At 41.7% G+C, this 27,501-nt stretch overlaps 1 protein-coding gene across 2 annotated transcripts in view; it reads right to left on the bottom strand.

The window, feature by feature from the left end:
• ptpn9a (protein tyrosine phosphatase non-receptor type 9a) overlaps nucleotides 1-27,501 on the bottom strand; it is a 218,168-nt gene that overhangs the window by 54,250 nt on the left and 136,417 nt on the right. For both annotated transcript variants that reach the window (XM_060853564.1, XM_060853565.1), the window contains exons 4-7: nucleotides 26,870-26,994; nucleotides 24,198-24,303; nucleotides 20,440-20,550; nucleotides 16,307-16,626 (exon numbers count right to left, since the gene is read on the bottom strand). In XM_060853564.1, coding sequence (XP_060709547.1) covers nucleotides 16,307-16,626; nucleotides 20,440-20,550; nucleotides 24,198-24,303; nucleotides 26,870-26,994 — 662 coding nt within the window. The remainder of the gene's footprint in view (nucleotides 1-16,306; nucleotides 16,627-20,439; nucleotides 20,551-24,197; nucleotides 24,304-26,869; nucleotides 26,995-27,501) is intronic.

The following is a 27,501-nucleotide window of genomic DNA, read 5'->3' as shown; positions in this document are numbered from 1 at the left end:
TATTTGAATTAACTTGGCCAGGCATTCTATGATACACCCCTGGAGCAGACAGGGCAGGAACCCAGACCTCTTAGCTCAAATGTACACTGAACCCTATGAACAGGAGAAGAGCATGTTGGCATAACGATGTAAATAATGATAATGTGAAGGATCACACTCTTCTGCAAATATTTCCACACAAGTTGATATTATTAAAGATAAAAGGACATCATTAGAATGGGCTAACACACAACAGCTAACACAGTACACATCAAGTATAGCTTCCAGTTTTGTCTTAATTTGTTCAAAAGCCACTGAGACTGCTGCAAATATACATCTAATGTAAATGGGAGCAATTGAGGAAATGGAGTGTAAACCTGAGAGTTTGGTGACTGAGGGGGAGGGAGATGGCTGAGTGGTATTATCACTCGACTATTAATCCAGAGAACCTGGTAAATTTCTCAGGATCTAGATTCAAACCTTGCTGTGACAGATGATGGAATTTGAATCCAATAAATATCTGGAATTAGGAGTTTAATGATGACTATGAAACCATTGTCAATTATCAGGGAAAATCCATCTGGTTCACTAATGTCTTTTAAGGAATAAAAAATAATTGCTGTCCTTACCTATTCTGACCTACATCTGACTTCAGCCCCATAGCAATGGGGTTGACACTTTGGGCAAATAGGGATGAGCAAACAATGCCGGTCTGGCTAGAGACACCCAAATCCTGTGAAATGAATATTTTTTTAAAAAAAGAGGGGCGGAAGGAAAGGAGACATTTACTTCTTTTCATTTTTCTACTCTACTTAAAGTCACAGAGATGGACAGCACGGAAACAGACCCTTCAGTCCAACCCGTCCATGCCAACCAGATATCCCAACCCAATCTAGTCCCACCTGCCAGCACCTGGCCCATATCCCTCCAAACCCTTCCTATTCATATACCCATCCAAATGCCTCTTAAATGTTGCAATTGTACCAGCCTCCACCACATCCTCTGGCAGCTCATTCCATACACGTACCACCCTCTGTGTGAAAACATTGCCCCTTAGGTCTCTTTTATATCTTTCCCCTCTCACCCTAAACCTAGGCCCTCTGGTTCTGGACTCCCTGACGCCAGGGAAAAGACTTTGTCTACTTATCCTATCCATGCCCCTCATAATTTTGTAAACCTCTATAAGGTCACCTCTCAACCTCCGACACTCCAGGGAAACGAGCCCCAGCCTGTTCAGCCTCTCCCTGTAGCTCAAATCCTCCAATCCTGGCAACATCCTTGTAAATCTTTTCTGAACCCTTTCAAGTTTCACATCTTTCCGATAGGAAGGAGACCAGAATTACATGCAATATTCCAACAATGGCCTAACCAGTGTACTGTACAGCTGCAACATGACCTCCCAACTCCTGTACTCAATACTCTGACCAATAAAGGAAAGCATACCAAACGCCTTCTTCACTATCCTATCTACCTGTGACTCCATTTTCAAGGAGCTATGAACCTGCACTCCAAGGTCTCTTTGTTCAGCAACACTACCATTAAGTGTATAAGTCCTGCTAAGATTTGATTTCCCAAAATGCAGCACCTCGCATTTATCTGAATTAAATTCCACCTGCCACTTCTCAGCCCATTGGCCCATCTGGTCCGGATCCTGTTGTAATCTGAGGTAACCCTCTTCGCTGTGCACTACATCTCCAATTTTGGTGTCATCTGCAAACTTACTAACTGTACCTCTTATGCTCGCACCCAAATCATTTATGTAAATGACAAAAAGTAGAGGGCCCAGCACCGATCCACTGGAGGTCACACGCCTCCAGTCTGAAAAACAACCCTCCACCATCACCCTCTGTCTTCTACCTTTGAGCCAGTTCCGTATCCAAAACGCTAGTTCTCCCTGCATTTCATGAGATCTAACCTTGCTAATCAGTCTCCCATAGGGAACCTTGTTGAACGCCTTACTGAAGTCCGTATAGATCATATCTACTGCTCTGTCCTCATTAATCTTCTTTGTTACTTCTTCAAAAAACACAATCGAGCTTGTGAGACATGATTTCCCACGCACAAAGCCATGTTGACTATCCCGAATCGGTCCTTGCCTTTCCAAATACATGTACATCCTATCCCTCAGGATTCCCTCCAACAACTTGCCCACCAGTGAGGTCAGGCTCACCAGTCTATAGTTCCCTGGCTTGTCCTTACCACTCTTCTTAAACATTGGCACCATGTTTGCCAACCTCCAGTCTTCCGACACCTCACCTGTGACTATCAATGATACAAATATCTCAGCAAGAGGCCCAGCAATCACTTCTCTAGCTTTCCACAGAGTTCTTGGGTACACCTGATCAGGTCCTGGGGATTTATCCACTTTTAACCGTTTCAAAACATCTAGTACTTCCTTCTCTGTAATCTGGACATTTTGCAAGATGTCACCATCTATTTTCCTACAGTCTATATCTTCCATATCCTTTTCCACAGTAAATACTGATGGAAAATATTCATTTCGTATCTCCCCCATTTTCTGTGGCTCCACACAAAGGCCGCCTTGCTGATCTTTGAGAGGCCCTATTCTCTCCTTAGTTACCCTTTTGTCCTTAATATATTTGTAAAAACCCTTTGGATTCTCCTTAATTCTATTTGCCAAAGCTATGTCCCCATTTTGCCCTCCTGATTTCCCTCTTAAGTATACTCCTACTTTCTTTATACTCTTCTAAGGATTCACTCGATCTATCCTGTCTATACCTGACATATGCTTCCTTCTTTTTCTTAACCAAACCCTCAATTTCTTTAGTCATCCAGCATTCCCTATACCTACCAGCCTTCCTTTTCACCCTGACAGGAATATACTTTCTCTGGATTCTTGTTATCTCATTTCTGAAGGCTTCCCATTTTCCAGCCGTCCCTTTACCTGCGAACATCTGCCTCCAATTAGCTTTCGAAAGTTCTTGCCTAATACCGTCAAAATTGGCCTTTCTCCAATTTAGAACTTCAACTTTTAGATCTGGTCTATCCTTTTCCATCACTATTTTAAAACGAACAGAATTACGGTCGCTGGCCCCAAAGTGCTCCCCACCGACATCTCAGTCACCTGCCCTGCCTTATTTCCCAACAGCAGGTCAAGGTTTGCACCTTCTCTAGTAGGTACATCCACATACTGAATCAGAAAATTGTGTTGTACACACTTAGGAAATTCTTCTGCATCTAAACCTTTAACACTATGGCAATCCCAGTCTATGTTTGGAAAGTTAAAATCCCCTACCATAACTACCCTATTATTCTTACAGATAGCTGAGATCTCCTTACAAGTTTGTTTCTCAATTTCCCTCTGACTATTGGGGGGGTCTATAATACAATCCCAATAAGGTGATCATCCCTTTCTTATTTCTCAGTTCCACCCAAATAACTTCCCTGGATGTATTTCTGGGAATATCCTCCCTCAGCACAGCTGTAACGCTATCCTTATCAAAAATGTCTCTTCCCCCTCCTCTCTTGCCTCCCTTTCTATCCTTCCTGTAGCATGTTTATCCTGGAACATTAAGCTGCCAGACCTGCCCATCCCTGAGCCATGTTTCTGTAATTGCTAGGACATCCCAGTCCCACGTTCCTAACCATGCCTTGCATTGAAATAAATGTAGTTTAATTTATTAGTCCTGCCTTGTCCCTGCCTGCCCTGACTGTTTGACTCAGTTCTGTTCTCAGCTGTACCCATCTTAGATCGATCGCTTTCCTCACTAGCTCCCTGGGTCCCACCCCCCCACCTTACTAGTTTAAATGCTCCCAAGCAGCTCTAGCAAATTTCCCTGCCAGTATATTAGTCCTCTTCCAATTTAGGTGCAATCCGTCCTTCTTGTACAGGTCACTTCTACCCCAAAAGAGATTCCAATGATCCAAAAATGTGAATCCTTCTCCCATACACCAGCTCCTCATGCATTCATCTGAGAACCTCCTTTTTAAATTTCTGCCTAACTCTCTGTAATCTCCCTTCAGAGTCTCAACCTTTTCCCTTCCAATGTCGTTGGTTTCAATGTGGACAATGGCCTCCTGCTGGCCCCTCTCCCCCGTGAAAACATTCTGCACCCTCTCAGAGACATCCTTGATCTGGCACCAGGGAAACAACACACCATTCTGCTTTTTCTCTGCTGGCCACAGAAACGTCTCTCTGTACTTCTGACTACAGAATCCTCGAACACAATTGATCTCTTGGAAACCGACGTACCCCTCGTTGCATTAAAGCCAGTCTCAATATCAGAAACTTGACTGTTCATGCTGCGAATCCATCACCCCCTACATTTTCCAAAACAGCATACCTGTTTGAAATGGGTATGTCCACAAAAGACTCCTGCCCTAGGTGCCAATCTCTCTCACCCTTCCTGGAGTTAACCCATCTATGTGACTGTATCTGAGACTCCCCACCACCCCCTTTCTATAACTGCCATCCATCACATACTGTTGCTGTTGCAAATTCCTCATTGCTTCTATCGGTCTCTCCAACCGATCCACTCGATCTGATAAGATTCACAACCAACAGCATTAATGGCAGATATAATCCGCAGTAACCCTTAAACTCTCTTTAAACTCCCACGTCTGACAAGAAGTACATGTCACTGCAAAGGCCATTTTTGCTCCTTCACAACCTACAGACCCAGAAAATAATACCGTCTTATTCCTCTACAAACACTGCCCCAGGTTAAATTAATAGCTATGGCTTATATTTTAAGTTTAATCAAAAGACTTATCTCCAAAAACATATAATCAAGAAAGAATCCACTATACTCACTACTGCAGCCTTTCTCTTGGATAGACTTAAAGCAACAATTAACATATCTGATTCTGTGCTGTGAACTTTGCCCAACAGTTCCTCCAAGATCAGTTGTGAATTTCACTGTTTGTTAATTTTCCCAGATACACTCTGATGTCCAGCGAAACACGAATTCAAACAGCAAAGGCAGTAACTGTGCAGGTTCTCTCCCTCTCTCTCTCTCCTGCACTGTCCTCACCATGTGCTTCCTTTGTGTGTTCTTCTCCCGTTTAAACTGTTGTTTTGACTTTTTTTTTCCAAAGTTCCAAAACAACGCAACAGTAATTGCTGCTCCTGGAATTCGAGGAAATCACCTCCAGCACCTAAAATACCTCAAAAAAAAAGTAGCTCTTACAGCCAGAAATGTTTCCCATCCTCCATCTTGGATTACCTCATTACTTGCCTGTTGGAAATGGTCCTACTATACCACAGGCAAAGGAATTATCTCTTGCTAAGTGGTTAAGGACCTTCTATCCTTAAGTTTTGAAACAGTACACAAATTGGTGACAAAGTGAATAAAATATATTTTAAAAAAACAGTATAAATGATTGACAATATGATTAAATAATCAACTGAAACACATAACCAATGACAGGACAGGTAATCTGTGAAGACTTCAGCACTTGGGTGCTTTGGGATACTGTCGTGATCCAGGGCAGACTGCAGCAAGTTTTTGAAATTCAAGCAGATTTGGTTTGGGGTTTATGAGATGGAGATTGAACTATAGACACTGCAATGCATCAGAAAGGGAGAACATTACTGGGAGTTGATTTGCAGATGGTTTGTATCCCATCTAGGTGACATCTTCAGTGCCTTGGCAAAGACTGCACAAAACACTATGTCGGACAAACAGGCAGACAACTAGCAATCCACATCCACGAACACCGACCAGCCACAAAACGCCATAACGAGCTGTCCCTAGTCATCATACACATAGATGACAAGGAACATAAATTCGATTAGGACAACACAATGATCATAGAACAAGCTAAACATAGGACAGCCAGAGAATTTCTAGAAGCATGGCACTAATCCACAGAATCCATCAACAAGCACATATACCTCGACCCAATATACCAACCACCAACCAAAACCGGCAACTGGAAGCAGCAGAAACGGAACCAAATAAATTCCAGAAGACACAGTACAGCAGCGCTTCACCTAGATAGGGGATGTAACATCTGCAAATCAACTTCCCAGCTCGACGAACATAGAATGATGAATACTTGGAACAAAGAGAATTGGGTTCCAGTCCATGGGGCACTGGCACCAGTTGTGGGCAAAATGTTGAGACAGTTTATACCTGAATCATGCTAGAATCAGTGTCTTTGTCAACTGCATAAATAGGGTAGAAGAGAGAATTTAAAATAAATTAGTGGGTCAAGAGATCAAAAGTAGAAAGCTGCAGTATAGCAAAGAGTAAAGGCAACGTGAGAGAGGACAATGCTACTATAGAAAATGGAAGTCAGAGTATACCAGGAAGGAACAGAGAGGGAAAACCCAAGAATGCACCAACAATCAAGACTAGATGTTACAAAGGTAACAGTAAGACAAAATGAATGGCTCTTTATCTGAATGCACGCAGCATTCATAAAATAAACAAATTGATAGCACACACTGAGAAAAATAACTGTGATCTGATAGCCTGTATGGAGAAGCTGTTATAGGTTGACAACATTGGGTCCTGAATATGAGACATTCAGGATGAATGGAAGGCTAGGTAAAAGTACAGGCACAACACTGTTAATCAAGGGTAGCAATGGTCAGAAACAACCCTTGGTCAGAACATTATGTAGAATCTGTCGGGATGGAGTTGAAGAACAGTTTGGAAAGAATTTTCTAATTTAGAGTGGTCACCTAACAGTAATCACAATGAGGGACAAAGTATACAAGAGGAAATATTGAGTGTTTGTGATAAAAAGATGGTAGTAATTATTAGTGACTCTAAACTACATATAAACTAAAAAAAACTAACTTGGCAAAGCAGCTTGGATGAGGAGTCCATTGACTGCTTTGAAGATTTTTTTTAAAATACCACAACACGTTCTGGAACCTGAGAGCATTTTACATCAAATTTGGTACTGTGTAGTGATTCTGGAAAGATCTCCATCATTACCATCACAATCTCTTCAGTTATCTCCTTCAAGCTCACTGACAACATGACAGCCTAGTTTTGGTAACTGAATTATCTTCAAACAATGTAAAGAAAATTGTTTATCATATAATTTTGAAATAAATAATATTATAGACATCTCTGGCCTAATCAAGGTAGTACTTTGATTGCCAATAAAAGGTTTTGCTCTGTTATATTATTGAAATTTTAGTAATAGTCCTTCCAGAACAACATAGAGATTTATAATGGATCTCTAACTTTATTTCCAACATACTGTTTCTTATGGAATGTAAAGGAACACCAATGCATTGGTACCATGGCAACTGTCCCTTTTAATGGAGCAGGTGTGGCTCTGCCTTAAACTGCATTATAGAATTTTCAGGCAACTTCACGGCATGCAGACCACTAGTTATAGGAGAGATTTTCATATTGGATCACAGTGAAAATACTGAAGGATTGAAGCAGATTCAGTTCAGTTTTATAGTATAAAAATTGAATTGAGAGGCTACATTTTGCAATCAGCAGCTCATCAAGTAATATTAAAATATTTCTTCCTTCCAAGTGTATCAGTTCTGGTTGAGTGCAGACAACAGAGCTGAACTCGACCACCTGCAATTAACTGTGGCAGGTAAATTTTCCTTTCTCGGTTTCTCATTCCAAACACTTTGCTCCTTCAGAACACACCATATGTGCATCACAGACACATACTGTACACTGTACACCTGTTTTTAAGCACAAAAATCACTTTCTGAATTTGAGAGCAACCCAGGGTCCGCCCTGAAGAAAATACAGAATAAACTGTTTATTTTTACAACTAATTAATTCTAAAATCAAGCGCATATAATTATTCATTTTGTACTCTACTTACCAAGAGTCAGTATGACACCTATGATTGTACATTATCAGCCATTAGTATCTAGGTTGCAGTTTGAGACTGCTAGTTGCATACAGTCTACGAAATAGACGAATACAATACTTGGACTTGATCAGCTTCATTTGGGAAAATGCTGTCTCAGAGAACTACGCGGAGTCAAAGTAACCTTTCACTTTAGAAACACAGAAAAACAGAGCAACTCCTATCATCCTGCTCCAAGAATCACAATAGCTACAACACTACAGCACAGGAGCAGTCCCTTTAGCCCACCACATCTGTGCCAACCACAATGCCTACACACGATCCATATCCCTCTGTTCCCTACCTGTTCACATGTCTGTCTAGCTTGTTAAAATTTGCTAACATATGTTCTTCTGCCATTTCCCCTGGTAGCATAGTCCAAACCCCTCCACCCTCTGAGTAAAAAAAACTTGCTTCGCACATCTCCTTTATACTTTATCTCTCTCAACTTAAGGTTATACCCCATAGTATTTAACATTTCTACCTGGGAAAAAAGACTCCAACTATCTATTCTATCCACACCTCTCATAATTTTACATATTTCTGCCAGGTTGCCCCTCAGCCTCCAACACTCTAAGTGAAAACAATCCAAGCTGTCCATCCTCACTTCACAGCTGATAAGCTAATTCAGGCAATCCATCACGGTAAATCTCTTTTGCCCCCTCTTCAAAGCCTCCACATCCTTTCTATAGTGTGGCAAACATAATTGCACACAATACTCCAAATGCGGCCAAACTAAAGTTTACACAGCTGTAATATGACTTGGAGAAAGGGAGGACTGCAGATGCTGGAGATCAGAGCTTAAAAATGTGTTGCTGGAAAAGCGCAGTAGGTCAGGCAGCATCAAAGGAATAGGAGAATCGACATTTCGGGCATAAGCCCTTCTTCAGGAATGAGGAGGGTGTGTCAAACAGGCTAAGATAAAAGGTAGGGAGGAGGGACTTGGGGGAGAGGCGTTGGGAATACGATAGGTGGAAGGAGGTTAAGGTGAGGGTGATAGGCTGGAGGGGGGGGGGAGGAGGAGGAGAGGTCGGGAAGAAGATTGCAGGTCAAGAAGGTGGTGCCGAGTCCGAGGATTGGGACTGAGAAAAGGTGGCGGGAGGAAAAATGAGAAAGCTGGAAAAATCTGCATTCATCCCTTGCGGCTGGAGGGTTCCTAGGCGGAAGATGAGGCACTCTTCCTCCAGGCGTCGTGTTGCCATGGTCTGGCGATGGAGGAGGCCAAGGACCTGCATGTCCTTGGCGAAGTGGGAGGGGGAGTTAAAGTGTTCAGCCATGGGGCGTTGGGTTGGTTGGTGCGGGTGTCCGAGGTGTTCTCTGAAACGTTCCGCAAGTAGGCAGCCTGTCTCCCCACACTGGTGCAGGTGTCCCAGAGGTGTTCTCTGAAACGTTCTGCAAGTTTGGGACGCCACCCACACCCTCCACCTCCTCCATGATTTTTGCTTCCTCGACCCCCAACCTTCACCATGGATATCCAGTCCCTATACACCTCCATCCCCCATCATGAAGGCCTCAAAGCCCTCCGCTTCTTCCTTTCCCGCCGAACCAACCAGTATCATTCCACTGACACCATCCTTCGACTGACTGAACTGGTCCTCACTCTGAACAACTTCTCTTTCCAATCCTCCCACTTCCTCCAAACCAAAGGAGTAGCCATGGGCAGCCGCATAGGCCCCAGTTATGCCTGCCTCTTCGTTGGATATGTGGAACAGTCCATCTTTCGCAGCTACACTGGCACCCCCTCCCCACCTTTTCCTCCGCTACATTGATGACTGTATCGGTGCTACCTCGTGCTCTCACGAGGAGGTTGAACAGTTCACCCACTTTACTAACACCTTCCACCCCGACCTCAAATTTACCTGGACCGCTTCAGACCCCTCCCTCCCCTTCCTAGACCTCGCCATTTCTATCTCAGATGACCGACTCAACACGGACGTTTACTATAAACTGACTGACTCCCACAGCTACCTAGATTACACCTCCTCCCACCCTGTCCCCTGTAAAAACGCCATCCCATATTCCCAATTCCTTCGCCTTCACCGTAGCTGCTCCCAGGAGGACCAATTCCAATACCGAACAACCCAGATGACCTCCTTCTTCAAAGACCGCAATTTCCCCTCAGACGTGGTTGACGATGCTCTCCACCACATCTCCTCCACTTCCCACTCCTCTGCCCTTGAACCCCGCCCCTCCAAACGCCACCAGGACAGAATCCCATTGGTCCTCACCTACCACCCCACCAATCTCCAGATACATCGTATCATCCTTCGTCATTTCCGCCACCTCCAAACAGACCCCACCACCAAGGATACATTTCCCTCCCCACCTCTATCAGCGTGCCAGAAAGACCACTCCCTCCGTCAGATCCACACCCCCCACCAACCCAACCTCCACTCCCGGCACCTTCCCCTGCAACTGCAAGAAATACAAAACTTGCGCCCACACCTCCCCCCTCACTTCCCTCCAAAGCCCCAAGGGATCCTTCTATATCTGTCAGAAATGCACCTGAACCTCCACACACATCATTTACTGCATCCGCTGCACCCAATGTGGCCTCCTATACATTGTGGAGACAGGCCGCCTACTTGCGGAATGTTTCAGAGAACACCTCTGGGACACCCGCACCAACCAACCCAACCGCCCCGTGGCGGAACACTTTAACTCCCCCTCCCACTCCACCAAGGACATGCAGGTCCTTGGCCTCCTCCATCGCCAGACCATGGCAACACGATGCCTGGAGGAAGAGCGCCTCATCTTCCGCCTAGGAACCCTCCAACCACAAGGAATGAATGCAGATTTCTCCAGATTTCTCATTTCCTAACCCCCCCCCACCTTTTCTCAGTCCCAACCCTCAGACTCAGCACCGCCTTCTTGACCTGCAACCTTCTTCCTGACCTCTCCGCTCCCACCCCCTCTCTGGCCTATCACCCTCACCTTCACCTCCTTCCACCAACGCCCCTCCCCCAAGTCCCTCCTCCCTTTTATCTTAGCCTGTTTGGTACACTCTCCTCAATCCTGAAGAAGGGCTTATGCCCAATACATCGATTCTCTTGTTCCTTTGATGCTGCCTGACCTGCTGCGCTTTTCCAGCAACACATTTTTAAGCTGCAATATGACTTGCATGCTTTTATAATCAAAGCCCTGACCGATGAAGGCAAGCACACTGTATGCCTCTTTACCACCTTATCCATTTGTGTTGCCACTTTCAGGGAGTTATGGACTTGAACTTCAAGATCCTTCTGTACATCAATGCTCCTGCGATTTAACTGTATACTTTCCTCTGGCATTTGGACCTCCTAAAAATGCATCACCTCATACTTGCCTGGATTAAACTCCAAATGCCATTTCTCTGCCTAACTGATCTACATTCTGCTGCATCAGAGTATCATTGAATTCCTACATTGCAGGGAGAGGCTATTTGGCCCATTAAGTCTGCCAGCGACCCTCTGAAGAGCATTCCACCCAAGCCCATCATCCCACTCCTTGTCTGTAACCCTCCATTGGAAGGTTTACCATGCCAATCCATCTAACTTGAACAACTTTGGCCTATGGGACAACATCAGATGACTCAGAGGAAACCCATGCAGACATGGGAAGAATGTGCAAAACTCCACACAGACAGGGCTGGAATTGAACCTGGATCCCTGGTGCTGAGAGGCAAGTGTGCCATCATGCCCCCTGTCACAACTCCACCTCAACACAATTGTCATCTGCAAACTTACCAATCTTTGCAGAACACCAATGGTCACAGATCTCCAGTTGGAAAACTACCCCTCCACCGTTACCCTCTGTCTTTTATAACTATAAGCCAATTTTGTGTCCAATTTGCCAACTCCCTGTGGATTTCAAGTGACAATCTTTTGAACCAGCCTACCATGAGGAACCTTGTAAAATGCTTTTGTAAAGTCCATGTAGACAATATCCACTGTTCTACCCTCATTAATCATTTTTGTTACTTCCCCAAAAAGCACAATACAGTTTGAGACACAAAACTTCCCTGATATAAAACCAAATATGTTAAATATCCCTAATAATTCCATTCTTCACTAAATATGAGTAAATCCTGTCCCCATGGATCTTCTCCAAAAACATCCCTACCACTGAGATAAGGCTTAGTGGCCATTAATATCCTTTGGTCTACTGAATACTAAGTCTTCTGGAATCGCGTCTCTGGCTAACTAGGATCCAACATCTCTGTCAAAGTCCCAGAAATCTCCTCCCTTGCCTCCCTCAGTATCCAACCTTACCCTCGCCTTAACCACTTCACATCAGCATGAGTTTACCATAAATAGCATGGAGTTTATCAATTAAGGATTTTAACAAACTATTAAAATTCAGTTTATAATCTTTAAAATGACCTTTGGTATATGAGAATAGTCCATACTTTTACTCGCTAATGCTTGCTGGTGGATTACATAACCACAATTGATAAACAGAAGAGATCAGGATTATTCCTCCAAATGCAACACAAGTCACATTTGCACCAAGCATGGCTGGTATACCATCAGTTGTGACGAAAACTGGTTTCTGGAAGGGAATGTTTCTATCAAACTTATACCTTTTGAATTTGTTGTAGATATTCTGACCTCTTTCTTTAAGGGGCAAAAGGATGAGAAGACCCTTACTGGTTGTTATGTCCACAAAAAAAACATGTACTCAAAACTAATCAGCTAAGTTATTTTAATCTGCAGTGAGAATCCTTCACAGTCCTCTAGGTCTGCCATAGTTGCTGAATAATACCACAGAGCAAAGTTTCCGCTGATTCTACTGTGGAAGCATCAAATGACATGCTTTGTTGTTATTATTTCTTCGCTGCTCTTAAAGTCATTGAATAGAAAGTTAGTGACCACAATCACTGTTTAATTACTTCACCATATGTGAAGGATTACTTATGTTTATTCAGAAAATGTGAAATGATACTCTAGTGCAAGCCTTACCATTTGCTGTTGGTTTAGAAGAAAATGATAGTGAGCTTTCAAAATGGCTTTCAGCTCATCAACCTTCTTCACCTGAAGCACGCTGTTCAAGGGGAAAACTATCCTCGAATTTACTGTGCATCGTTTGTTGTTCCAAATTTCCCTTTAGAATTATCAGTAGACTTTGATGATGTGCAAGGCAAACAATTCTTACAGTTGTGAAGAGAAACTCATTTTCCTATTCTGCATGAAAGTTGTACGTTTTTGATTTTTTTTCCCCAGATAGCCCAGGTTCATCACTTATTATTAATCCGTCAAGCTGTAGTTCATGATGTCACACTGCAGTCAGCCTGTGGATCCATGTCTCTGGAATATCCATCATGCTGCTGCCTGGCTGTGGAGGCACTGAGCTGTGATTTGTTTCCAAAACTCTTGGTCGGTTTGCCCTGCTTGAAAATTGGATGTGGAGTGCGTCATCATTCTTGTGATTTTTCTTTGTCCTGCACGGAATTATTAGACTAATAGCTGAAGAAGGAACACTGGAGGTCCACTGAAGAGAATGGGCAGAAGAGTGGGACTAGCTGAGCTCATGGACGAGAATCACTGAACAGCCTCTTATGTTTCCAGTTCTGTAATATACTGGCTTTACACAACAGGGCCTAGGATATTGGTTACTCATTCGTTTGCATTGCCACCACAAAACCTCCTTTACCCTGGTTTAGATCGACTAGTGAAACACAATGAAACAAGCTAGCAAAGCTAGTTAGGAGCATGTACTTTTCACTAGCCATATGGCTTCCAGAAGGGGAAATCGTGAAGCCATACAATAACAGGCATGTGGACAGTGAGGGAATGCAGCCATACTGTGAGATCAACTGACAGAGACTGACTGACCGGTCCTCTATTCTGGCACCTCTAAGTTAATCAGCTCTGCCCTTTGTTGTATTGAACTGACCTAAGAATTTGCCCCTACACACATAGGTCACTGAACTCTAATTAACACCATGATACTTGGCAAACTGTTAAGGAGGAGCACATCATTGTAGCCATGTAATTTTACACAAAAGGCTTTTGTGGCACAGTGCTGGTGTCCCTTCCTCTAAACCCAGAGGTGGAAGTTCAAGCTCCACCAGCACCAGACTTGTATCTTAATACATCTGAACAGGTTAATTAGAAAATATTTATTCCTATGTAACTAGCATACCACGTAAAGAAACTGGCGTCGGCCATTCAGCTCTTCATATCTGCTTCATTATTCAATTAGACCATGGCTGATCTGTATATTAACTCCAAATGGCCATCTTGGTTCCACGTTCCTTAACAACTTATCAAACCGCTGTCAATCTCAGTTCTAATGTTTTCAATTGATCAAGCTTGAATCATTTCATACAGTCATAGAGATGTACAGCATGGAAACAGACCCTTAGGTCCAACTCATCCTTGCCAACCAGATATCCCAACCCAATCATATCCCATCTGCCAGCACCTAGCCCATATCTCTCCAAACCCTTCATAATGATATATCCATCCAGATATCTTTTAAATGCTGCAATTGTACCAGCCTCCACCACTTCCTCTGGCAGCTCATTCCATACATGTGCCACCCTCTGTGTGAAAAAGTTGCCCCTTAGGTCTCTTTTATATCTTTCCCCTCTCACCTTAAACCTATGCCCTCTAGTTCTGGACTCCCTCACCCCAGGGAGGGAGTGTCTATTCACCTTATCCAAGCCCCTCAATAAGGTCACCCCTCAGTCTCCGACACTCCATGGAAAACATCCCCAGCCTATTCAACCTCTCCCTTTAGCTCAAATCCTCCAACCCCAGCAACATCCTTGTAAATCTTTTCTGAGCTTTTTCAAGTTTCACAACATCCTTCCAATAGGAAGGAGCCCAGAATTGCACGCAATATTCCAAAAGTGGCCTAACTAATGTCCTCCCAACTCCTGTACTCAATACTCTGACCAATAAAGGAAAGCATACCAAACGCCTTCTTCACTATTCTATCTACCTGTGACTCCACTTTCAAGGAGCTATGAACCTGCACTCCAAGGTCTCTTTGTTCAGCAACACTCCCTAGGACCTTACCATTAAGTGTATAAGTCCTAGTAAGATTTGCTTTCCCAAAATGCAGCACCTTGCATTCATCTGAATTAAACTCCATCTGCCACTCCTCAGCCCATTGGCCCATCTGGTCAAGATCCCGTTTTACTCCGAGGTAACCTTCTTCGCTGTCCACTATACCTCCAATTTTGGTGTCATCTGCAAACTTACTAACTGTACCTCCTATGTTCACACCAAAATCATTTATATAAATGATGAAAAGTAGTGGACACAGCATCAATTCTTGTAGCACTCCACTGGTCACAGGCCTCTAGTCTGAAAAACAACCCTCCACCACCACCCTCTGCCTTCTACCTTTGAGCCAGTGCTGTATCCAAATGGCTAGTTCTCCCTGTATTCCGTGAGATCTAACCTTGCTAACCAGTCTCCCATGGGGAACCTTGTCGAATGTCTTACTGAAGACCATATAGATCACATCCACCGCTCTGCCCTCATCAATCTTCTTTATTACTTCAAAAAACTCAATCAAGTTTGAGAGACATGATTTCCCATGCACAAAGCCATGTTGACTATCCCTAATCAGTCCTTGCCTTTCCAAATACATGGACATCCTGTCCCTCAGGATTCCCTCCAACAACCTGCCCACCACTGACGTCAGGCTCACTGGTCTATAGTTCCCTGGCTTGTCCTTACCACCTTTCTTAAACAATGGCACCACGTTTGCCAACCTCCAATCTTCCGGCACCTCACCTGTGACTATCAATGATACAAATATCTCAGCAAGGAGCCCAGCAATCACTTCCTTAGCTTCCCAGAGAGTTCTTGGTACACCTGATCAGGTCCTGGGGATTTATCCACTTTTATGTTTTTCAAGACACCCAGCACTTCCTCCTCTGCGATATGAACATTTTTCAAGATGTCACCATCTATTTCCCTACATTCAACACCTTCCATGTCCTTTTCCACAGTAAATACTGATGCAAAATTCTCATTTAGTATCTCTCCCATCTCCTGCAGCTGAACACAAAGGCCGCCTTGGTGATTCGTGAGGGGCCCTATTCTCTTTTGTCCTTAATGTATTTGTATTTACCCTTTGGATTCGCCTTAACTCTACAGAAAAAAAACACAAACCAAATCAAAGACATATTTTGTTATCATGGTCTCTTAAACATTTCAGTCATTCTTGGATTGAAAGGCCACCTGCTAGACTGAAACCATTACCACATTCTGCACCAGCCAAGCATTCATAATGGCTACAGACATTAGAATAAAAGCTTCCAGCTATATTACCATTAGTTTGGTAGAATGTAGATTTCCACTACCCTCTGTGCCCTGAGCAGCAAAATCAAATTTAATGGTTATTTTCCTTAGTTTTGGACTCCCAATATGTTTCTCTGTCTACTCTGCCAAAGTTTTAATCACCTGACCCACCTAAATGCAATCATCCCTTAATCTTCTATACTGATGGGAATAAAAGCATCTTTTATGCAACCTGTCCTCATGATATAACACTTTGTTTTAAGTTGACATGCAAACAGTAAACTAACAATGAACAGTTGAATGTGCCTGGCGGGGTCTCTCGTCGGATGTCCTCGTATTCCTCATAGATTCCCCTTTTCTGAACAGTATTGACGTGGTCCAACAGTTCTTCCACCGTCATTCCTTCCAGCCCTGGCACATGTATGGACACTTCATCCCGCGGGAAACTTGTGATGAGCTCGTCCAGTGAGTCAGTGCGGCCATTTGGAGAGGTTAAAAACTGTTTGTTCCAGCTGGAATGGTCCAGTTTCATTGCTCCACCCAAATGCTCGGGCAGGCAGTCCCTGGGCAGATGTTGTTTCAACTCGTGTGTCTTTACCATTTGCACCTGCAATATACACATAAGAATCAATCAATCCAGCCCTTACATATTACAGTGGGCACACATGGAAAAATATAAATTTGCTTGTTACATGCAATGTTGAAGAATGTGGTGCTGGAAAAGCACAGTCAGTTAGGTAGCATCCGAGGAGCTAGCCACGCCTATCATAAGATGCACTCAGTAGATAGATGGAGGTGGGGGTAATGGTGATATGTCAGAGGGGAGGATAGGTGGGAAGGAAGATGGACAGGTAGGACAGGTCACGAGGATGGTGCTGAGTTGGAAGGTTGGATCTGGGATAAGGTGGGGGGAGGGGAAATGAGGAAACTGGTGAAATCTGCATTGATGCCATGGGGTTGGAGGATCCCAAGACGGAAGATGAGGCGTTCTTCCTCCAGCATCAGTTGGTTAGGGAATGGCAATGGAGGAGTGGGAGGGGGAGGGGGAGTTAAAGTTGAAGTGTTTGCCACAGAGCAGTGGGTTAGTTGGTCTGGGTGTCCCGGTGATGTTCTGTGAAGTACTCTGCGAGTAAGCGTCCTGTCTCCCCAATGCAGAGGGGACTGCATCAGGAGCAACAGATACAGTAAATGACATGTGTGTAAGTGCAGGTGGAACTTTGATGGATGTGGAAGGCTCCTTTGGAGCCTTGGATAGAGGTGAGGGGGGAGGTGTGGGCGCAGGTTTTGCAATTCCTGAAGGTGGCAGGATACGAATGTATACCTTGCTCAGATCTGAAAACTAACATCCATTCCCATTAGTTAGTTATTTTGTACTTTATCAAGTGCCTTTCCGGAAGTCCACATCAACTGCATTAATAAAAAAAAACAATAAAATTTGCCTTTAATAAATTCACAATCCTTTCCTAAATTAATCCATCTGACCAGGTTACTGATAATTTTGCTCCAGGTTATCATTTTTGTTCAACAAAAATGGGGCTTATCCCAGCATCCAAACTGGGAGGTCAAGAGGCCATGCACTCCAAGTCTTATGGGAACCAATATAATATTTTTTTAGAAATCTGTTCACCCTGCCATTTCATCAAACTGAAGCACAATGTACATTGTGATCCAAATCCATCGCTAGTCAAGAATTATGTTGCTGGGGAAGATACAATAGAGGGGATTAAGGATTGGTTAACCAACAGACAACAAAGTTAGATTAAATACAGCATTTTCAACTTAGCAAATCGTAACTAGTGGAGTGCCACAAGGATCAATTACAATCTCTATTAATAATTTAGAGAACAGCCTGACTGTATTGTAGTCAAATCAGCTGAACATACAAAGATAACTATGAGAGCAAGTTGTGAGGACAGAGAATCTACAAAGGGCACAGATAGGTTAAGTGACTACACAAACATTTAGTAAATAGAAAATCATGTGGTAAACTGTAAGGTTGTCTATTTTATAAGAAAGACTAGAAGAGCAGCATATTATTTAAATGGAGAGAGGTTGCAGAATGCTGATGTACAGATAGATCTGGATGACCTTCTAAATGATTCACTGAAGGTTATTATGCAGATATGGCAAGTAACCAGGAAGGCAAATAATAGGTTGACCTTCACTGCAAGGTGAATGGAGTACAAAGAACTGTACAGGCTATGGTGAGACTATAACTACAGTAATGCGGACACTATTGGTCTCCTTGCTTTAGAAGGGATATATACATGTATTACAAATAATTCAGTGAAGGATCACAAGGATGATTCCAGGGATGAAGGGATGTCTAATGAGGAAAGGTTAAGCAGGCTGAGCCTATATTCACAGAAGTTTAAAAGAATGAGATGTGATCTGATTGAAACACAAGATTCTGAGGGAATATGGCAGGATAGATGCTCAGAAGATGTTTCCTCTCATGTTGAGTCTAAAATGAGGGGACACAGTTTTAAAAGTAAGGGATCTTCTACATAAGCCTGAAATCAAGAGAAATTCTCAAAAGCCATGGATGCTGGCTTATTGAATATATTGAATTCTGAGATGGACAGATTTTTGACAAACAAAGGAATTTAGGGTCATAGAGAGTTGAATTATTTGGGCAATAGAAAACTGGAACTGAGGCCACAATCTAATTAGCGACGATCTTATTAAATGGTCCTACTGCCACTATTTCTATGATCTGTTCAGATTCTTGACTGGATAGTTAATGAAGAATTTCTGCTAAAAAGAACTGCCAATTTTTTCCCCTACTCTAACTAACCACTTCTTGTTCTAATTTTGCAAAAATTCACTGTTGCTCAGGCATTTTTTTATTTTAAGGCACTTAATCCATATCTTCTTATCTTTGCTGAGTGGAACGGAAGTTGACCTCCTGCATTTGCTATTTCAGTACATTGGTCAAAGGACCTATAAGGCATTTCCACTTCCCAAATCTTTTAAAGAGCACAATTTCAACTCGTGCAAAACAAGCTCCAATTCCTTCATTACCTTTCCTCTTTCTCTGCTTCAAATATTGACCAATTTTCTCTTAAAAGTTGCAATGTTTCTGCCTCAGCACACACACTCCAACAAGCCTTGGTGTTAAGGAATTTCTACTGTGCTGTACAACACATGGAGATGATTTATTCCACTTCCAGCCTTATGCTTAAAAAAACGTTCTCCCACTACTGAAGTATTATCCATTCAACCTGAAAGATGTTCAATCATTAAAACCCAATTGCCAGATCTGCTATCAGTCACAATTAATGAATATTTGTCAGGCTAAAGGCAAAGTTCAAAGTCCTCATTGTAAAGGCTATCTTCCAATGCTTGACCAATTTATCCCAGTTCCTTCCAGTCCAAACATCAAATTCTTTTGCAATTATTTACGTTTTCATCAATAATCAAAATAATAGGTTAATGTTTTGCTTAATTATTTTAATGAGATAACATTACAAGTTCACAATGACAAGTTTTTACGAACTAATTTTCAGAAGTTATAAAAATATACTTCATTAAGGTTTCTTATTTTGTTGAGAAGGTGCAAATACTTTCTATGCTTACAAAGCTTTGCAAGTTTTATCCTGTAGGCATCAAGTAGGAATTTAATAGTTTGCACGAGAAACCATTATCAAAGTGACAGATTTTGACTGCCTAGTTACTTTGTGGCTTGAAAATTGTGGATTGCAAATGATTACTGAACCTAAACTAAAACTGACAGGTCTAAAGAAGGGACACTGAACGCAAAATGTTTAGTCTGCTTTCTCTCCACAGAGGCTGTCAGATTTGCTGAGTTTCTCCAGCAGTTTCTGTTTTTGTTTCATATCTTTGATGCTATACGGAATGCCTGAATGCAGAGGGCTCAGTTCCAAGATCAAGGGACCAGACTAAAAATCTATCAGGAGGAAGAAACGATGTGCATGGTTGAAATTCTGTTCATACTCTGGATTAATACAAAATGCTTCCAGTTGCAACCACAGCAACTCCACACATAACCAGGATCATTTTACAAGCCACTTAGTCTACTGAACCATGGCCAACCTAGTTGCGTTGCTCTGGTGTGGTAGGTAGTGGATCAGAGCATAGTCGATCATTATTCCAACCAGTAACTATGTTCCAGAAACAAAATAGACACCAGGTTTATACTACAGACTATTAAGAGTTTACAATGTCCCTCTGCAGCCAAAGTTTTGAGAGACAAATAGATGTGCAGTCCAAATTCTGAACACACTTCAGGCCCATCAGCTTTCTCAGTCGTGAATCTGGATTACGATTTACAGTACTGACATACTACCCACATTCAAAAGTCACAGATCAGTACAGAACATTAGCTAAATATACATGTCCAAATTACAGCCATCAAAATTGGGAAATATAGTTACTGGAACTTTTGCAAAATACTTACTCTTTCCCGAAGCTTTTCTTTAAGAATCAAGCTTAGAACGGAATATGGGAACCGAAACCAGACAGGTGCACCAACAATGAATACTTTTTTCAAACGAGCAGGAAAAGCGCCCTGAAAACAGAAAGGGAATTATATTACAACTCAACACTGGCAGGAAAATAACATGATTGATTTAAAAGAATGCTGCTTCTAAGATAAAATAATAAAGCCTTACCAGAACTAGGATTTACTACTGTTTTGGAAAGAGCAGGGAAGGAAAAAGTGTTTATTTAACTAGTAAAAACAGAATGCAAGACAAAGTCCACCTGCAGAACTGTAAGTATGACTTTAATATAATTTCTGCAATCAGATTCAAAACCAGAGGAAGGAAAGGAGAAAGGAAAGCAAGTGAATGATAAGAAAGGGAGAGGAAGGGGAGGGGGGGTGGTGGCAGTGAGATCTGGCCTCTCTGTACTCCGTTGCTGCTGAAAATGCACGAGCAAGTGCAAGCAAATCGAAGGCAGCAAATGATATGTTGGCCTTCATATAGAGAGGATTTGACAACAGGACCAGGCACATCATACTACAATTGTAAAGGAAGCCTTGGTGAAACCATACCTGGAGTATTGTGTGCAGTTTTGGTTTCCTTATCTGAGAATGGATGTTTTGTACAGAGTGCAACTAGGTTTTACCAGACTGATTCCTGGGTTGGCAGCACTGATATATGCAGATAGATTAGATCAGTTGTTAGATTAGCACTGACATATGTAGACAGATTAGATCAGTTACAGCCATAATTCACTGAAGTTTAGAAAAATTAGGGGAATCTCATAAAAACCTATAAAATTCCAACAGAACTATACAGAGTAAGCACAGGAACCCCAATGACTGGGGTGTCCAAAAGTGCACGATATACCAGTACTTACAATATCTGCACTTTACATTTTATAGCCTCTAATGAAATGTATTTTCTTGGTTCAATATTTCAGAACTGCCAACCTAACAGCATTGTGTGCATACCTACACCTTTACGACTGCAGCAGGACAAGGCAGCAACTCACCACCACTTTCTCCAAGGAAATTAAGAATGGACAATATCTCAACACACCCATATCCCATGAATGGATAACTTGGAACAATGTCCATTTACATAGAGAGTTTTACATGGTAAAACATTCCAATGTAATTCACAGGAGAGTTATCATACACAATTTGACATTGAACTGCATAAGGAGATATTAATTCAGGTGGCCAAAATCTTGGTCAAACAAGTACATTTTAAATGATCAGAAAGAGAGTAAATGATGTAGAAAACTTTAGGGAAGGAACTCCAGATTAGGGTCTTAGTAGCTGAGGTTGTGATGATAGAATGAAAGAAACCAAGGATGTGCAAGATTCATACATTTTCAGGTTGAATGAAGAATGAAAACAGAACATTGACATGATTGTGCAAAAAAGAAATATGAGTATCAGAGTCAAGAGTAGCTTTATTTGTCATTTCTACCATATACAACTGATACAGTAAAAACAAGAACAGCATTCCTCCAGGATTAAGGTGCAATGTGGACAACACACATTACAGAGAGTGCAGCATAAAGTGCAAAACACACAAGATAGCACAGTAATTCCTGACAAGACAAAACAATAGGCACAGTGGTGGACAAAGACATGGAAAGAATTGCAGATAGAATAGAGTGAGATTACACAGTGTTAACGAGCCTGATGGCTTGGGGGAAGAAACTGTTGTATAGTCTGGCTGTAAAAGACCGAATGCTCTGGCATCTTCTACCAGTTGGCAGGAGGGAGAAGAATTTGAGTGAGGAATATGTGGGGTCAGCTACAATGCTGTTAGCCTTGTGGATGCAGTTTGTGATGTTAATGTTTGTAATGGAGGGAAGAGACCTTCTCAGCTGTTCTCACTAACCATTGTAGGGTCTTATGATCCAAGACAGTGCAGTTCCTGAACCAGGCAGCGATGCAGCATCTCAGGGTACTCTCAATGAACCCTCTGTAGAATGTGGTGAGGATGTGGGGTGGAAGGTTGGCTTTCCTCAACCTACACAGTAAGTAGAGATGCTGTTGGGCTTTCTTTGGCTAAGGAGCGGGTGTCGAGGAATGTCGAGCTGGTGAGATTCTCTGCCAGGTGTACGCCAAGAAATGTAGTGCTCTTCACAATCTACACAGGGAGCTGTCGAGTATGGTCATATGTAACAGCTAAAGCCAAACCACATATCAAACAGAATCCATCCTATCCATAAAGTCAACTTTCTAATAAAGGAAGACCACAACCACCAAGGGGGCACTATGGTTAACTGATCATACAACTAAGCTGTATACATCAAACAAGCTTGAACACGAGTGTCACTGAAAAAGATATTTTATTAAAGCTTTTTACCTCGTATTCATCAGGACAATTTGCAAGAAATATCAAAGGGAAAATGACATTTACACTGTGTGAGAAGCGAGTACTCATTTATTGGCAAGTGGTCCCTGATTGGGAGAAGTGCCACTGTCAATGTATCAGTTAGCTGATGATTGACAGTTAACTGCCAAGCTTGTTTGAATTCAAATTAAATAGGTTGATTGCGATTGATCAAGAAGTTGATTTGAAGAAAAAAACAGCAGAGTAGCTGTCAACTGTTTTGTTGATTTGAACAGGTGCAGGGCATGTACATGTGTTTCCTGTTCACAAAGAACATGGCCTTGTGCATTAATATAGGCAGTATCTGGTATGCTCAAATCTGCTATATTGCGAGGCCGAGCAACAATCCTAAATTGGTTGCCAGCAGAATTCTTAGCAGACTCTGGGCTATTTAACAAATGTTGCCCAATCATGGAGTCATATCTGATGTTGGACACACTGCTTTGGGTTTTGCAGGAATGGGTTGGTCAGGTATCGTCAGTACCATGCCTGTGGTAAGGTACAACTAAAGGGTAATGCTGTGATACAATCCATCCATTGGTGGGATGTGTGACACCAGCTTTAAAATTCATATACTTCTTACTTGTGCAATAGACAACGTTTTTTTGAACAGGTTATTCTTTATTTTTAGAATCTCAAGCATGGATAAATCTCTACATAGAAAATTAGTAACTAGGTGCAAGAGAATGCCATTTGGCCCTTTGAACCTGCTACACTACTCAATATGGTCATGGCTGCTATAGAAAATGCCAACCTCCATTTCTGGAAGGGCATCACAAAGATATGAGCAGAATAGAAAAAAGTCTGATTTTTGGGGCATTTCCTCCTTTCTGATTAACAAAAGGTTATGGGGTTAAAATGGGTCAGGGTTTGATTTGTTAAAATGGCAAAACAGGTTTAATGGCTGAATGGCATACTCCTGCTCTTGTGTTCTCTTGCCCAATATTCTTTGACAGATATACATCTACATTCTCAACTCAAGGAAATAACTTTCCTACAGAACCAAGCCTGATTAACTTTCAATGGAAAACTCAGCGCAATGCCAGTAACTAAAATAACACACACAGGTCAAAGGTAGGAACAAGAGAGAACATGAGCTAGGTTTATTCAGAGAAAATAGGAGTAAACAATTAAGTCCTATCAAGTCGCCAAAGTATTCTGTTCCAGAAGTCTGAAATAGTTTGTTGGTACCAGAATGGAGCCTTCCTTCAAATATACTCCAAAACGTCAGCTTTGTGAAGGAAAACCCTAGCCATGCTCGAACAGTTCCCCTCCCAACAAACCTGTAGCAGTTCCAACATTTACCAATGCATGAATGGTCAACAGTGCCTAGGTCAAATGATGCTGAATGACCTACCTTCAAAAGGTGAAGAATTTTCTTACTTAGGTCATATTCAAAGTTGGTGTATGCAGAACCAGCCATATCATAAATGAACACCAGCCCATTTCTTTGAGTTTCAAAACTAAGGAAACAAAAGATGGCCACTAAGGTTAGAAACTTGTTTTAAAAACTGATCAGAATACTTAACATGATAACATTGCAGGGCAGGCTTTTTTTTTGTTGCCAGAAGATCAGTTCAAATATTACAATCAAGTACTGGGAGCGAAACTCGAACTATTACATTTTAAATTTGTTCGAACAGTAAAGGTATAGAATAGAATAGAATAGAAATCTTTGTCACATGTACATTTACATGAAAAATACAGTGAAAAATTTTATAAGTCGTTCCACCACAGCACCCACATCAATGACAGAAGTCATACGTGATCATGAAAAAAATTAAAACAAAGTTCATCACAGTTAGTTAATAGCTCCCAGACCTGGGGAAAATCGATTAAGGAAAGACGGAATGCCTTGAAGATGCATTCTGAAGATATCTCTACCACATTCACAGGTGACAGAATTGTCAGAGACAAATTGTTTAAACACTGGAAATGGTGACAAAAGTTGTCAGATCGAATGCACATATTCTCATTTATCAAGTATAAAAATCACACTTTTGTATTTATCTGGGGGACCCATGCTCAAAAACCATCCATGTGATGCAAAACTCTCAAACGAAACAGTACTTTTCAAGAGTGCAAACTCAATCAGTGAATTTGAAAATAAAATCTGAAATGTGCAACTTAACTCTATTGTTCTTTGGAACTAGATTGTTTTTGAAGTAGTGATTTAATCTCATTTGTCACTCAATAGAAAAGGCTTTAAGTTACTCCCACAATTTTGCTAAAAGGAAATTAAATCTCAAATATATTAAAATCCTTTCTTCCTAGTTATTTAATTGTATATTTTTACTCTAATGCAAAGCAAATTGTTTGCTGTTTCAAAATCATCAACGCTTCCACTAATATTTCACCATGGAAACTATTTTATTCTAAAGGCAAAGATGTGGAAGATTGCCTATATCAAGTGAATGATACACACTGCGGTCTTCAGAAAAGGGACAACAAATGGGAAATCCAAAAGGAATTAAAAGAGTATCTTCGCACAAAGAAACAGATCAAAGAGCAGATGGGATCTTCACACTTCCAAATTCACACATCGGAAGTTCAGGTTAAGCACAGGAACTCAGCCAGAAAAGGTTGTGCACTCCATCTGGTCACTTCTAAAAATTAGAAACTTTGCCATGGCCCAGAAAACTGTGAGCATTTTCTAAATTAACTCACCACCATGACCCAAAAAAAGTGACCTTAAAATGTATTTTCAGTAGAAGGCTGCTTCTGAATTCATTGCCACAGCGGAGGCAGGGAGGTTAAATATCTTCAAGGCACAGATTGATAAATTCTTAATCTCGTGAGGAATTAAGGAATACGGGGAGAGTGTGGGTAAGTGGCGTTGAAATGCCAGTCAGCCATGATTGAATGGTGGAGCAGACTTGATGGGCTGAACGGCCTTACTTCTACTCCTATGTCTTATGGTCTTATGAAGAGGTCCTGAACTGTAGCCTATTTCTTGATGCTTAGGGTTAACTTTGGCTCCTTCAGAGATTAAGGGAGTATACACATTTAATACACAGAAATCCAGGTTTTGATCGCAACGGTATTTCATTATTGCAATTCAAACATCCATTAATAGATATCGGGTAATGCCAACTCCTATACATTAAGAAAAGCAACCAACTTGCTAAAAGGAGTAACATATATTATGGCAGCATGGTGGCTTAGTGGTTAGTACTGCTGCCTCACAGCGCCAGGGACCCAGCTTTGATTCCAGCCTCAGGCGACTGCCTGTGTGGAATTTGCACATCTTCCCCATGTCTGCATGGGTACCCTCCAGATGCCCCGGTTTCTTCCCACACTCCAAAGATGTGTAGGTTAGGGTGAATTGGCTGTGCTAAAATTGCCCATAGTGTTCAGGGATGTGGAGGTTAGGGGCATTAGTCAGGGGTAAGTGTAGAGTAATAATTTATTGGAATGGGTCTGGGTGGGTTAATGTTTGGAGGATCGGTGTGGGCTCGTTGGGCCGAATGGCTTGTTTCCACACTATAGGGATTTTATGATTCTATACTTCTATAAACTGAGATACCAGCAGCAGATTCCTGTCACCTAATCTCTCAAATACACTCCCTACCACAACTACCTCTGCATCTTAAACTCTTCACAATCAGTTAAATTTGTACACTTAAACTCTAAAATCAATCTTTAGAGAGGATAACATCAACCTCAAAATAACAAGGTTCAATTTATTGAAACCGTAAGGAATTTTGAATACATTTTTCTTTATCTAGAATAACCAATTCATGCCAAAAGACATTAGTGTATAAAATATGATTAAAAGCTGACGTTGCTTTATAGAAAATGAATTTTATAAAATTAATGTAGTTCTTGCTAATTTGTCTATACACTCTTACCTTTTAAAGGAATTAGCTCTGATGTGTCTTGAATGGTTTGAAAGATATAAATCACTTAGACCAGTAGATATTAATTGTCACAGTTTGAAGGGTTACATAAACAAAACTTAATGTTCCCCACATCTGCATACTTCACTAAAAGCTTTCAGGTTGTAAATAACAAAGAGAAAATCCTTACCTTTCAATAGCTTGATCAAGTAAATAGAACAAGGCTTGCAATACCACATGTTGCAAAGTTTTATTAGGTTGATGTAACTTGGCAGTGAAGAGGGCGATGGATGCTCCTGATGGATCCCGAACATTCTGAGGGAAAACAGAAACAGAGAAAACCAATGAGGCTGGACCTAGACTGAATCACACTGGATTTGGATTGCAGTTGCACCACTATTACATTTTCACTTTTCTTCACCATAATAGTGTAATGGTTAGGATACCTGCTATCATATGGGAGACCACAGTTCAATTACCTGACAGGCTATGGCTGATCTCTATGTGAAAGTCTGTGTGCAAATAAGAGTGCATTTTTTGAACAGGATAAAGTGAGGCCCAGGATCGGAGGCCTAACACTGAGCAGAGAGAAGGGAGCCCTAGTTTAATCACTGCAGCTTCAGGGACTGCTAACTGGGAAAATACATTAAAGAATTACATTCCAGAAAATTGGCATGTTGATTGCTTCTTGGTTTTAAAAAGTGTACTTTTGGAAGAAGAGATTAACTGAGAAACAACAGGAATAAGTGAAAATCCGGGCCAATATTATAAATGATGTGGAGATGCTTCACCTGATGAAGGAACAGCGCTCCAAGTGCTTGT

Source organism: Hemiscyllium ocellatum, chromosome 42, assembly GCF_020745735.1.
Source record: "Hemiscyllium ocellatum isolate sHemOce1 chromosome 42, sHemOce1.pat.X.cur, whole genome shotgun sequence".
Lineage (NCBI taxonomy): Eukaryota > Metazoa > Chordata > Chondrichthyes > Orectolobiformes > Hemiscylliidae > Hemiscyllium > Hemiscyllium ocellatum.
Note: the sequence above shows the minus strand (reverse complement) of the source record. Positions and strands in the feature narration are given on the sequence as shown.